The 14,564-nt window shown below is 34.7% G+C and overlaps 1 protein-coding gene across 10 annotated transcripts in view; it reads left to right on the top strand.

Annotated features, from left to right (window-relative positions):
• CCDC88A (coiled-coil and HOOK domain protein 88A) overlaps positions 1-14,564 on the top strand; it is a 132,331-nt gene that overhangs the window by 38,697 nt on the left and 79,070 nt on the right. For all 10 annotated transcript variants that reach the window (XM_037047941.1, XM_037047942.1, XM_037047940.1 and 7 more), the window contains exons 4-5: positions 3,226-3,295; positions 5,441-5,499. In XM_037047941.1, the coding sequence (XP_036903836.1) occupies positions 3,226-3,295; positions 5,441-5,499 (129 nt within the window). The remainder of the gene's footprint in view (positions 1-3,225; positions 3,296-5,440; positions 5,500-14,564) is intronic.

Genomic DNA, 14,564 nt, shown 5'->3' with positions numbered 1-14,564 from the left:
CTTCTACTACTCTCCTGTGCCCTTCCTTTAGAACCAGTTTACCATACCGTCTGTACCCTTCCCCCATATTTCATATTCTTAGATAAAATGTTTCTAAGGTATTCATAAAGTATCTTTAGAAATAGGTCAACCATATTATTTACACGATTAATTGACTTACTAAAATTATGTTTTATTCTCATGTATATAACTAAGATAGACATGACCTACTTTAATATGACAGATTTTAAGTTAACAAAGTCCAAATCAATGCAGTTCTTGTCACCTGTTAAATTACCTGTCTTTGAAAAAATCAGAAATTTCCCCAAAAGTCTTTCTAAAGCTATTAAAAATATACAGGGTGGGGCAAAAGTAGGTTTACAGTTGTTCAGATGGAAAATAATACAATAATAAATAATAATACAAGAATAAACTCTGTTTCATGTACTTACCACTGTAAACCTACTTTTGCCCCATGCTGTATTTTTATACCATATTTTGCCATGTATAAGGTTCACTTTAGTGTCCAAATTTATGGAGGAAAATAAGGATGCACATTATATATGGGCATAATGACTACACACTGTGGGTATTATAATGGGTATAATAATTCCATGTATAATGTGCACAAAAGAAGTTGGTATGCATTATACATGAAAAATATGGTGTCTTATTCACTCCTATGAAAAAGTATTTGAGTACAGTTTGAGTATTCTGATTCACAAAAAGAAAGTGAATTTGGGTAAGTTAAAATTTAGAAGTATACGTCTCTAGTTTTTGTTTTGTTTTGTTTGTTTTTCTTATGGGTGAGTAATCATCAAGGTCATCTTGGAAAAGTGATTCCCAGGGAGAAAGGAAAACTGACACAGTATCCTGAGGTGGTTGTTAGTGTATATTTTCAGTAATGGTAGTTAAATTTAAGTGTCAGTATACTTCCTTTGTTTTCATTTTAATGACTTAGAAAATCAAAAGTTCAATAAAAATTGTAATGTCATTCAGATTTCTTCTAAGTTCCACTTGCTTTTATTGATGCCAAGGCACTGGTGAACGGAACAGACCATCTCCCTATTCTCATGAAATTTATAGTTCTAGTAGAGGGATAATAGAAAAGTAAATGAGTAAAGTAATTTTGATTGTGATGAATAAGGGCAAATGAAGTATTAATGTGAGAGATCTTGAAAGAAGTAACTGGTAACATAAGGTTATCACAAAGTTTATGAAACGTATATTTTGTTATGTTGAAGTGGGAATTCATATCTTTTCAGATAATCATTAGATCCACAGCAAGCACCTCTTCTTGTCTTGCAAAAATATTTAAAATTTTTCAAGTCAGAAAATAAGTAATTTATAGCTGTAAAATTACCCAGGCTTTTTGATTTCTTTGTTAAAAAGTTACTTTTAGTTCTGTGAGTGAGGGAGAAAGAGTGAATTTGATTATCAGAGACACAGTTTACAAGTAACACCCTTAGTTCAGTTTTGGGAACTGTCAGCAGCTAGTGTTTGGTATAACTGCTCAGTCTGACTATGTTTAAATAAATACTAAAGGAAGCAAGGTGGTTGTTTAACCAATGTTAAAGTAATGGTCTGAATTTTTTGAGGCCCAATAAAGAACATTTTACAATTAGGAAATTTAAAATTATTAGGAAGTTTTTGCACTAATATTAAAAACAAAAACCAGCCCTGGCTGGTGTAGCTCAGTGAATTGAGCACAGGCCTGCAAACCAAAGGGTCGCAGTTCAATTCCCAGTCAGGGCACATGCCTGGGTTGCAGGCCAGTTTCCAGTAGGGGACTCATGAGAGGCAACCATACATTGATATTTCTCTCCCTCTCTCCTTCCCTTACCCTCTAAAGATAAATAAGTAAAATATATTTTTTTAAAAAGCAGTGTAAGTTAAAGCCCTGGCTGGCATGGCTCAGTGGATTGAGCACCAGCCTGCAAACTGAAGGGTCACTGGTTCAATTCCCAGTCAGGACACATGCCTGGGTTACAGGCCAGGTCCCCAGTAGGGTGCTGCATAAAAGGCAACTGCACATTGATTTTCTCTTTCTCTCTCCCTCCTTTGCCCTCTGTCTAAAAATAAGTAAATAAAAATCTTTTAAAAAACCAATGTAAGTTAACTTTTTATAGTTATTTTCTTCCCCATCATACTATTATAAGTTAAGAATGATTCAGAAAAAATTTATTCCTCAGAAACTAGTTATGTCTGAATAGGTAGTGAAAGCCAAATTGTGAAGACACTCACTCAGTTATTTCTAAAATCTTGCAAAGATTCAGTAACATAGCATGATACCCGTCAATCCCATAGTCTAATTCATCCGGGACCTTTTGTAGCATTTCATTGTTAGTGGTTGAAATGACAGACACAGTGAGTTGCTTTATTTCTTCAAAGAAGAGGTAGTATAAACCAAAGGTACATACTCCATGTATTACCTAAAATGAGTAAGTTGAAAGCATCCCTCTCTTTCTGAATCATCCTATACATTCAGAATATGTATACTTTAAAAATGTTTTTTGTTTTTCAATTACAATTTACTTTCACTATTATTTTATATTGGTTTCAGGTGTACATCACAGTGGTTAGACACTCATATACTTTACAAAGTGATCTGTCTGATATTTCTAGCACCCACCTGGTACAAGACATGGTTATTGCAATATTAGTGATTATATTCCCTATGCTGTACTTATATATATATGCCTGTCACTAAAATTTTGATGCAATTCAAAGGAGGTAAAACATCTATTGTACATAGAGGAGAAAAATAATGATTTACTGGAAAAGCTCACTTGCATGAAATGGCCATAAAACAGGATTCTGAATAAAGTAACTAGATTTCTCAATTTTAATATCAGTTGATATTTTTTGTTCCATCAGGGAAGTAAAACAAAACAAGACAAATGAGTACACATACTTAATCATTTATTGAGAAATACTTTTTGATTATTTAACACCTAAAACTCAATTTCCAAATAAATATTAGATCAGTTCAACTTGACACTTTAATTTTGTGGGCATTTGACATGTCTTAATATTGTGAAGTCAGATGTTATAATTTAATTCATTAACTTAAAGTTACAAAAGGTTTAAAACTGTAAATACCTGTTCGCATTTATATTTTTAAAGCTTTTAATTGTAGTATAACAAACCTGCAGAGAAGTACACAAATCATAAGTTATACTTGTTGAGGAATAATTACCTAGTCGGCATTACCCGTATAACAACCTCTGGGCATCTTTTTTACAGGAGACTTTGCAGCAATTGATCATGATGTCATTGCCAAATGTCTTAATCATTGGCAAAAACCCCTTTTCTGGTAAGTATTAACATTAGCAGAATGTGCTACTAAAGTCTTTTCCTTGTGTAATACTAGAATGCTTCCCCAGATCTTGCTTATTTACATCAACGGACTAGGTTTTTCATTATAGGAAAAGTTGGAGTTGATAGTCCATTTTATAGAGAGAAAATAAACTCAGAATAGGTTATAGATGGGATCAGAAGTCTGGTGTTGTTTGGACTATCCCAAATTGATGCTTTCTCTGGAGCTTTACTTTTTTAAATTTTTAAATTATTTATTTTTTGGAGAGATGAAGGGAGGGAAAAAGAGGGAGAAAACCATTTGTTTTGTTTCTCACACACGCCCAACTGGGGATCTGCCCCACATCCCAGACGTGGTCTCTGACTAGGAATTCCAACTGGTGGGCAACCTTTCTGTTTGTGGGAGGGTACCCAACCCACTGAGCCACACCAGTCAGGGCTCTGTGATGAGTTTATTGTCTCCTTGTAAACAAGGGTAGAAGATAATGCAGCTATAGGCTTCAAGGAACGTAACCTTAGAAAATAAGTGATATTGAAATAATTTGTAGGTTTCTGTCTACCATTGTCAAAGTTTTGAATCTAAGGTTTTACTTATATATTGACATATTGTAATTTATCAACATAAATTACTTCTGAATGGAAAGTTGAGAAGCAGTTCTTAGATGCTTTAAATTATATTTTCAAAAGTTTCTGCACTTTAGTAGATTTTAAATATGCCACGTTTAAAGTTTTAATTTTTGAATAATAGGGGAAATTAGCAACTACCCATTTCAACAGTGGACTTATTCTAACAGGCTACACGTAACCCAGATAAACTGTATCTTTTCTAAACCCCACTCCCACCCTCACTCAAAACAACAACAAAAAATAAACCAAAATAAAAACTGAAATAAAGTAGTTCTTTTTATTAAGGAAATTCCCAATTAGATGGGATGACTCAGAAGTTTAGACAGTCTTTATAGATATATTCTGGAATATTTTATTATACAAATAAAAAATGAAAAATTTTATATGTAGAATGGAATTATTTTTATTATCACATGCATTTAGTAATTACCTACCAAGAATATAAAGAAAATGCTTTATGTTCTGGAGGACCTTGTGTTTTGTTGAGAGATATAAATTACTGGGAAATCAGGTAAGAATTGGTATGAAATAGAGATTTAAACATGTTAAGGCATGTAAATACAAAGCTATTACTTATGCTTAAAGTTGGCAGATTAGTGAGGGTTGGGCACCATTGATGGTTAGGTCAGAAAAGACTACAACAGAGGTGTTATAGCTGTGCCCCAGATTGTGATTAGTGAATTAGAGGCAGGAGGGGAAAGAAAAAAAAGACAGACAAAATGAGTAACAGAAGTTAAGGCAGTTAGTAAGTATTTTTATATTTGGGGAAAGGTGATTAGTGTGGCTAAGAAAGTAGGTTGTTTCATGGAGAGGAGGAGGAAATATTGAAAAAGATGATTTGGATTTTACCATCCAATTGGCCTGTTGGTAAAATTCTGGTCCAGAGAATTGGCTTTTTTTTTTTTGCTCAATGTTTTAAGCAAATCTGAATTAAATTGGACAGCAAATGTGCTCTTCAGTTTTGTTACAGACCATTACTTTTTATCCAGTTATTGTATGCATTTATTTTACTAGTTTTACTATGACTCACAAGGTTTTGATTTTCATGAATCTACTACACAGTGGAAAGCCATTTAAATTTTACTGTTAGATGAAACATGTAAGATGTGTTTTAAAAAGAAAACAATAATGGGCCTAAAAGAAGCTAGATCTATTAGGGACCATTTTGGCTGCCTTTGTGGCATGTCCCTCTATCAGTAGTACTTAATTTAGTACACTGGTACACTATAATCATTCATGGAAAAGTAGTGGATTTATACTTAGCACCCTTCATTGCACAGAGCTTTGAAGCCTATTTTATATATAGTGTAGCCATTCAAAATTGAGATTGTTGCCCATTTCTTCTGCTAATACTACATTGTGTGCACTACAGCTGTTATTTTGATTTTTCTACTATATTTATATTCTTAATCCTTTAGTCAAGTTATTGTGAACATTACCTCTAGAAGTGTTTCTGTCAACATAAGAGAGTTAAACTAAAGTAAAATGTTGTACTTAGTTATTATTTTTATTTCAGAACAAGGCACAGAAGAAGTTAAAAAGTTGCTTTTACTTTTACTGGGTTGTGCAGTTCAGGTAAGTTAAAAATTTTTTCACATTTCATATTGGTAACTTCTTTTTTTTCAGGCTCTAGTTTCTGAAAGACTTAAGAATGGGCCATTCAAAGTTTATGTTAGAAATTTTAAATAACTATAGAACCTCCTAAAGAGATTTTTTAAAAAAAGACTTACTCTGTTATTTTATTTTGCACTTTAATTATATCATCAGATAGTCATATCATTTAAAATCTTTCATTCTTTTCTTTATTCTTGGGCTTCTCATGCCTCCAGTTTTTTAAGTTTCCTTAGAGATACCAGTAAAAACCTCTCTCAAAACATCCTTATGATGCGTGTGTGTGTGTGTGTGTGTGCGCACGTGCGCGCATGCGCGTGTTACTGAAGGAAAGTGGGAATAACAATATAAAGGAGGCAGAAATTATGAAAAGTGTTTCAGGACTCTGGGTTATTGTTATATTGCCCACTTAATGACTAATAATAATAATAGCAGCTATGATTTATTGATATGATACCTTATATAAGTTTTTTCATATTTATTTTTAGATGAGGAATTTGGTGTTTAGGCAAGATGATATGTAAGTTACCCAATTAAAACACTTGTGAGAGTCAAAAAGAGTACTATTAACAATTACAGTGGAACATCATTTATAAACTGGGATTGTCCCAGACAAACAAAGGTGGTTGCTCTACATTTAGGTCATATTGTTAGTAGGCCAAAGAGTTGAGATTCAGCTTCGGTCTGGCATTTCCTTTCATCAGCCATTGTTTGGATGAGTCTTGATAGTGTTACTTTAAACTGTCTCAATTCTTTGTTGAATGAAGTATGTAAACCGATAACGTAGCCACTAGTAATGTTTTACACATAGATGCCAAAAATTATATATCTGAAGGAGTGTTGGCTTTTAGAGCTAACTGTTTGGGAGCTATATATACAATATACGTTATTAAAGTTTCATACTAAGTTCGCCAATTTGGTTTTTGGTGAAGACATATGCCTGTGTGGTGAGCTGGTTCCTGGTGCAGGTGCATGTGAGAGGCAGCCCATTGATGTTTCTCTTTCAAATTAATCTTTCTTTCCCTTTCTTTTTCCCTCCCTTCCTCCCTCTCTAAAAAAATAAATAAATAAAATCTTTAAAAAATTAAAGTTTCATGCTGTGTTATGTATAGGTGTTTATTTCATAATTGATTACATATTAAATTAAATACAGTGTTTGTAGTCATTGCTGTTCTAATTTGGTCATCAGACTGAGTTAGAAACAGCCCTAAATTTTTTACATACAGTCTTTGTGTACTGTATTTGCTTTAAAAAATACCCTCTATTGGTCAATGTCATGTAAATTTAGACAACATAGTGACATCACACATTTGGTTATTACTTCTGTTTACTATTTGGTTGTTACTGCTGGTTACTAAAACTGACAGTGGGAATGGAGCAGAATCATGAACTTTTTAAATGAACAGTTAGGGAAAGACTAAAATATTAAAGAAACCATCATTATTACCATGTATAAAAACAACAAGAGAAGATTATAAAATCTAAGTTGTTTCTCCCCACCTTACTGTTTTCTATAACTCACATGACAGAGTCCCAGATGCTGGAAAATGAAAAAGGTGGCATGGAAATAATGTTCCTTTTTCTAATAAGCTAAATAAAGCATTTAATAGGTTAACCAGCTCAGTGAATGTTTCCTAAAGAAATTTACCAAGGATTGTTTACATTTGAATGGCTGTTGATGTTCATGTCTTTTACTTTATTACTGAAGTAAAGCAGAACTATGCAGTAGGCCTGTTTTTTAAAAAACTGCTTAAGGAAGCCATGCTGGAAATTACCAATTATCATGATGTTAGATGTGTATGTTTCTTCTTATTGACGACCAGAACTACATCTGCATAAAGCAAAATAATGTATACAGAGACCTACATTTGTAAAGTAGTTTACATTATTATTAGGATGTGTTAAAACAGGAAAATTTTATAGCAATTTAAGTAATCTTTGTTTTTCTATGAACATGTCAGCTGGTTATGATCCCCTGTACTTTAGATTCACATAATGTGGGAAAGGTTTATGAGGTAAATATTATTTTAAATGGTCATTAGAAAAGGGAAGAAGAATATTTGGGTGGATTAAGCAAAACAGAAGGTGCAGAATGGGAAAATTGTGTAAAAGAATAGTTATATTAAAATGGATTGGTATGATATTGTAAACTAGAAAATAGAGGTGATTTTTTCTTTTAAAAAACTTTTTATTATTTTTAATTAAAAACTTTTAAAATTACAGTTTACATTCAATATTATTTTTTATTAATTTCAGCTGGGCAGCATAATAGTTAGACAATTATATTTTACAAAGTGTTCCCCCTGATATTTCCTATACCCACCTGGCACCATAGTTACCGCAATATTATTGACTATATTCCTTATGCTTTACTTTACACCACCATAACTATTTTGTAACTACCAATTGGTAGTTCTCAATCCCTTCGTCTTTTTTACTCAGTCCCCTAACCCCTCACCCCTCTGACAGCCATCAGTCTGTTGTCTGAATCTATGAGTCTGTTTCTGTTTTGTTTGTTTGTTTATGTTGTTCTTTAGATTCCACATATAAGTGAAATCATGTGATAATTTGTTTTCCCCTGACTGACTTATTTTACTTAGCATAATAACCTCTAGGTCCATCCATGCTGTTCCAGATGGTAAGATTTCATTCTTTTTTATTGCCTAGTAAGTAGTATTTCATTGTACCTATGTGTACCACAGCTTTTTTATCCACTTGTCTATTGATGGGCACTTGGGTTGCTTTCATAGTTTGGCTTTTATAAGTAATTCTGCAATGAACATTTGGATGGATATATTCACTTAAATTAGTGTTTGAGTTTCTTCAGATATATATCTAGAAGTGGAATCACTGGGTCACATAAGTTCCATTTTTAATCTTTTGAGGAACCTCCATACTGTTTTCCATAGTGGCTGTACCAGTCAGCATTCCCACCAACAGTGCATAAGGATTCCTTTTTCTTCAAATTCTCACCAATAATTGTTTGTGGATTTATTGATGGTAGCCATCCTGACAGGTATGAGATGGTATCTCATTATGGTTTTAATTTTGGTTTCTCTGATTATGAGTGACATTAAGTAACATCTGTTCATATGTCTGTTGGCCATCTGTGGGTCTCTCTGGAGAAGTGTTGAAGTACTTTGCCCATTTTTAATTGGATTGTTTTTTGGTGTCGAGATTTATAAGTTCTTTTATGAATTTTGGTTATTAACTTATCACATGTATCATTGATGAATATGTTCTCTCATTCACGAATATGTCTTTTCATTTTGTTGATAGTTATCTTTGAGGTGTAAAAAGTTTTTGGATTGAGTTTTTGTAAAAAGTTTATGCAGAAGTAGTCCTGTTTGATTTTTCTTTTGTTTCTCATGCTGGAGAAGATAATATCAGAAAAAATATTACTAAGAGAAATGTCTGAGATGAAAATAGAGATGGTTTTGAGATATTTAGAGAGAAGAGAGAAACAGGGAATATAGAAGTAAGTTTTAAAGTTGAGGGGAGAAACTTATTAACTATACTTTTTTGAACTTAAGAGGAATAGTTTAAAGAGTCAGTAAATGAAATGTACTAGCATTATGAAAGAGTGACTAGATTGAGTCAACAAAGATTATGTCTAGCAGTATGTTTGGAAGATGTCTAGGACCCAAAGTAGCAAATCTATCTGAGAATAAAAGAAGAATAACTTCCAGCCAAGACAGAGGCCTAGGTGGAAATACTGTACCTCGTCGCACAACCAAATTTAAGGACAACAAAGATTTAGAAACAAAAACACAACCAGAACAGACAGAAAATTGAACTGTACCAAGGTCCAACAACAATGAACCATACGTCCAGACTTCTAAGAGGGGAGGAGTCGGCAGCGGTGGTGGTGGTGGCGGCGAGGGGTCCTGGCAGGAAAAGGCAGTGGTTGGCAACCCAGGTGCGGGGAGGAAACCAGCAAACCCAGTAAGGTGCACAAGGCGGTTGTCTGACCATGGGCACACATTTAAGCGCAGATAAACCAGGCAAAAAAATGGACAGTGAGACAAACTGCACAATCCAGGGCCCCAGCGACGAAATAAAGCCCAAAAGCACTGATTGGAAAAACTTGCGGGGGTTCAGGTTCCGGGAGAGGCTCCCAGCCTCAGAGGAGAGTTCGTTGGAGAGACCTAGAGGGTCCTGGAATTTACACAAGCCCACCCACTCAGGAACCAGCACCAGAAGGGCCCGATTTGCTTGTGGGAAGTGGCAGAGGGGACCAAAATCCAAGAGAGCTTGGAACAAATGACATTTCTCCCTCTCTGATCCCACCCCCAGACATACAGTGTCACAACCCAGGGCCCCAGCTATGGGGAAATAAAGCCTAAAACCACTGATTGAAAAGGTGCCGGCTTGTGGGAATCGGCTTAGAGGACTAAAATCTGAGAGAGTGCAGAACAAGCGCCATTGCTCCCTCTCTGACCCTGCCCCCACATACAGCATCACAACCCAGCAACTGGGTTGCCCTGCCCTGGTGAACACCTGAGGCTCCGCCCCTCATACATAACAGCCCAAACAGACCAAATCCGAAGAACAAATCAAAGCCCCAGAGCCGATACTTTTAAGCAACCAAGAGATAGCCATCCTATCAGATGCACAGTTCAAAACACTTAATCAGGATGCTCACAGAACTAGTTGCTTTTGGTCGCAAACTAGATGAAAAAATGAAGGCTACACTAAGTGAAATGAAGGAAAATGCACAGGGAACTAATAGTGATGGAAAGAAAACTGAAACTCAAATCAATGGAGTGGACCAGAAGGCAGAAACAAACAACCAAACAGAAAAAAGGGAAGAAACAAGAATTTTAAAAAATGAGGAGACCTCATTTTTAGGAACCTCCAGGACATCTTGAAACGTTCCAACATCTGAATTATAGGGGTACCAAAAGGGGAAGAGGAACAGCCACGAGTGGAAAGCTTACTTGAACAAATAATAAAGGAGAACTTCCCCAGTCTGGAAAAGGAAATAGGCTTCCGGGAAATCCAGGAAGCCCAGAGAGTCCCAAAGAAGTTGGACCCAAGAAGGAACACACCAAGGCACATCATAATTACATTAGCCAAGATTAAAATGAAGGAGAGAATCCTAGAAGCAGCAAGAGATAGGGGGACAGTCACCTACAAAGGAGTGCCCATCAGACTGTCTGCGGATTTCTCAAAAGAGACCTTTCCAGGCAAGAAGGAGCTGGAAAAAAGTATTCCAAGCCATGAAATCCAAAGACCTACATCCAAGACTGCTTTATCCAGCAAAGCTTTCATTTAGAATGGAAGGACAGATAAAGTGCTTCTCAGATAAGATCAAATTCAAGGAGTTCATCATCACCAAGCCCTTATTATATGAAATGTTAAAGGGACTTGTATAAGAAAAAGAAGATGAAAAATATGAACAGTGAAAGGACAGCAAACTCACAGTTATGAACAACCACACCTAAAACAAAAGCAAACTAAGCAGACACCTAAAACAGGAGTGGAGCCACAGAAATGGGGATCATATGGAGGATTAGCAACGGGAGTGGGCGGAGGAGAGGGGGGAGAAGGTACAAAGAATAAGTAGTGTAGACGGTGGAGAGAAAATAGGGGGAGGGCAAGAGTAGTGTGGGAAATGCAGAAGCTAAGGAACACGACACATGGATGTGAACTAAAGGCAGGGAATGTGGGAGTAGGGGATGTGCAGGGTGGAGAGGAATGAGGGGAGAAATGGGACAACTGTAATGGCATAATCAGTAAAATATTTTTTAAAAGTGAAAAAAATAAAAATAAATACAGGCAAGTTAATTTTTTTTCATAGTAAGAGAGGAAAGGTTTTATCAGTGGTAGAAAACAAAGCAAAGACTCAAGAACATCGTCATCCTAAACCTTAACTTGAGTCAACATCATTCAGAGTTTTTATGGAAATAAGGAGTTGGCACGTTTGTCAGACCTAGGTCTTTTATGTAAGATGAATTTATCATAAAATTGTAACCTGGTTTTTGTATATATTTTATATTTTTGTAGTCACAGAAGAATTTTTTTTAACCTTAAAGCTCTTGAGACTTGCATCTGTTGTAATACCAGAGTGGCAAGTCTATCAAGACAGGAGGAAGGATCCAGTTTTTTTTTAATGTACTTTTAAAATGTTAATGATCTAAATTGTGGTACATATGAAAGATGGAATAGTACTCATAAAAAAGAATGAAAGCTTACTATTTTTTACAGCATGGATGGATCTAGATGGTATTAAGCTGAGTGAAATGTCAGTTGGAAAAAGACAAATACCATTGATTTCACTTATATGTGGAATCTAAAGAATAAAATAAATGAATAAGCCAAATTGAAACACACAAAAATTAAATAAAATAGACACAGACAACAGACTGATGGTATCTAGAGGGGAGGAAGGTTGAGGGAGTGGGTGAAAAAGATGAAGGGATTAAGAAGTACAAATTGGTAGTCATAAAATAGTCACAGAGATGTAAAGTACAGGTAGAGAATATAGTCAGTAATACTATAATGCTATGTATGGTGCCATGTGGGTATTGGAAATATCAGTGAGAATGCTTTGTAAAGCATATGACTGTCTAGCCACTGTGCTGCATACCTGAAATTAATTCAAAATAATATTGAGTATAAACTAATTGAAAAAAGAATGTATTTTTACTATTAATTTATGTTATACATGCTTTACAGCAGTGAAATTAAATGTAAATGTTTAAATTATAAAGTGTTAATGACCTGATTCTTAAAAATGCACACTATGTACCAGGTGCTATAGTAAAGGACAGGAACAAGGATTTAAAAAAATACAAACCTTAAGGCGTATAAATTTTAGAGGTAAATAGAGCCAGACTAACAGTTTGAGGTGATAATTATCATAATACAACATGCATTGGTGCACAGAAGAAATATTTTTTCTAAGTCTGCTTGCAATATCAGGTAATTTCTCTCTGAAGAGGTGATGAAATGAGAGCAAAGATACTGAGATAACAGCTTGTCAGGGAACATCAAGTATGGCTGGAAGGTAACATGCATGGGGCAGATGGCAAGAGATTAATTTGGAGAATTGCCAGGAATTGGGTCACAAAGGACTGTATTCTTATTAAGATTGAGTTTAGATTTTGTTCTGTAGATATTTGGAAGCCACTAATACTAACCATGTCAAATGTGTAACATTCAAAATTTCCCGTCAGTCTTCAGTTGTGACTGTATGAGGAATTTAGGAATTTTTGTTGTGTCATATGGAAGAGCCAAACAGTGTACTTCAGGACAAGAAACTATTGATGAAATCAATCAGGTAACAAGTATTGTTTGAACACTTTTTGAATGTAATCTGTATTACATAAAACCTGCTTAGCTAGTAGTTGAACAGGTTAAAATTATAACGTTTAGTATAATATGTGACATACGTGTTTTTTCACATCAGGGTCAGTTTTATCTTTTAATATATGTGAGATTTGTAGGTAGACATAGCAAATTAAACTTTGCCAGTAGGATACTAGACTCCAAGAATTCAGTGGGTCATACCTTTTAAAAGATGTTATATTGATAAAAAGAAATAGAAAAGAAAACATAAAAATGTTCATTAGGAAGTAGACATTTTTTTCTTCCTCAGAAGAAAAACTATGAAATTCTTCAAGGGGAAATAGCAGTCAAAAACAGTAAAATTAGCTACTTTTCCATGATCTCACCTTACAGAATAAATTATAATTCAGATTTTATTCTTTATTATATATCAGTATAAGCCACAGGAACAGCTTTGAATATTAAATTATTCAAGGGCAGGGCTCGGGTATTTTCATTACTTATTATTTATTTATTTTTAAGGAGAGAGGAAGGCAGGGGAGAGAGAAACATCAATTTTGTTGTTCCACTTATTTATGCATTCATTGGTTGATTCTTTTATGTGCCCTGACCAGGGATTCAACCAGCACCCTTGGCGGGTTGGGATAATACTGTAACCAACTGAGCTGACTGACTAACTAAACCAGTGTAGTCTCTCCAGAATCTTTTTTAAGGCATAACATGTCTCCTAAATCACTTCTGAATATCAGCTACAATTTTCACAGATGTATGGCTCTGCATCCTAACCCTTGAGATAGTTGAGATTCCCAAGCAAAATCATCCTACTCAGAAGAAAAATGTTTGTATGTTTGGAAGTTATAAAGATCATGTAAAATTCACCTTTATTCAGCAGAATCTAGGTTTTATATCAGTACTGGCTATTCAATATCCAATAATACTAGTTATTGTGTACTTTGGTTAGGTTGAATACTGCTGAAAGCAACTGAGTTCCAAAAGTAATTGAAATTAAAATTTTGACTTTAATGTGTACCCCCACAGGCAATTCTAACATTAGTCTTTGATTCAGAAAACCATTTTTGAACTTGGTCAGTCTGAGAGCTATGATCTATTATTTTCTTGGAGAAATAAACAATATATAACTTCTAGCTGGTGCATTTATTTTATTTTTATCTTAGAGAGAGGGGAAGGGAGGGAGAAAGAAAGGGAGAGGAATATTGATTTGCAAGACAAACATTGATGGTTGCCTTCTGCAACTGACTAATGATGGAGCAGGGAGCCTGCAATCCAGGCATGTGCCCTGACCGGGCATTGAATTGGCAACCTTATGTTTTGTGGAATTACACCCAAACAACTGAACCATGCCAGGTGGGGCCCAGTGCTTTTTTTTTTCAATGAGTAATGAAAATAACAAATTACATAAAGATGGAGATTTTTTTCTGATATGGTTTTTTAAGTTTTATTCTTTTAGTTGTAAAAAAATATGCATAACACAAAATTACCATTTAAGTCATTTGTAAGTATATAGTTCACTAGCATTAAGTACATTAATATTGTTTTGCACATCACCAATGTCTATCCCCAGAACTTTTTTCATCTTCTAAAACTAAAACTGTATTTTTTATCTTTTTTTATTTGTTTAATATATTTTATTGATTTTACTGTTACACTTGTTCTGTTCCCCCTCTTCATTCCCCTCCACCCTTCACACCCCCCTTCCCCCACCATTCCCCCTCCCT

This window comes from Sturnira hondurensis, unplaced genomic scaffold, assembly GCF_014824575.4.
Source record: "Sturnira hondurensis isolate 20B ecotype Veracruz unplaced genomic scaffold, ASM1482457v3 Scaffold0006413, whole genome shotgun sequence".
Lineage (NCBI taxonomy): Eukaryota > Metazoa > Chordata > Mammalia > Chiroptera > Phyllostomidae > Sturnira > Sturnira hondurensis.
Note: the sequence above shows the minus strand (reverse complement) of the source record. Positions and strands in the feature narration are given on the sequence as shown.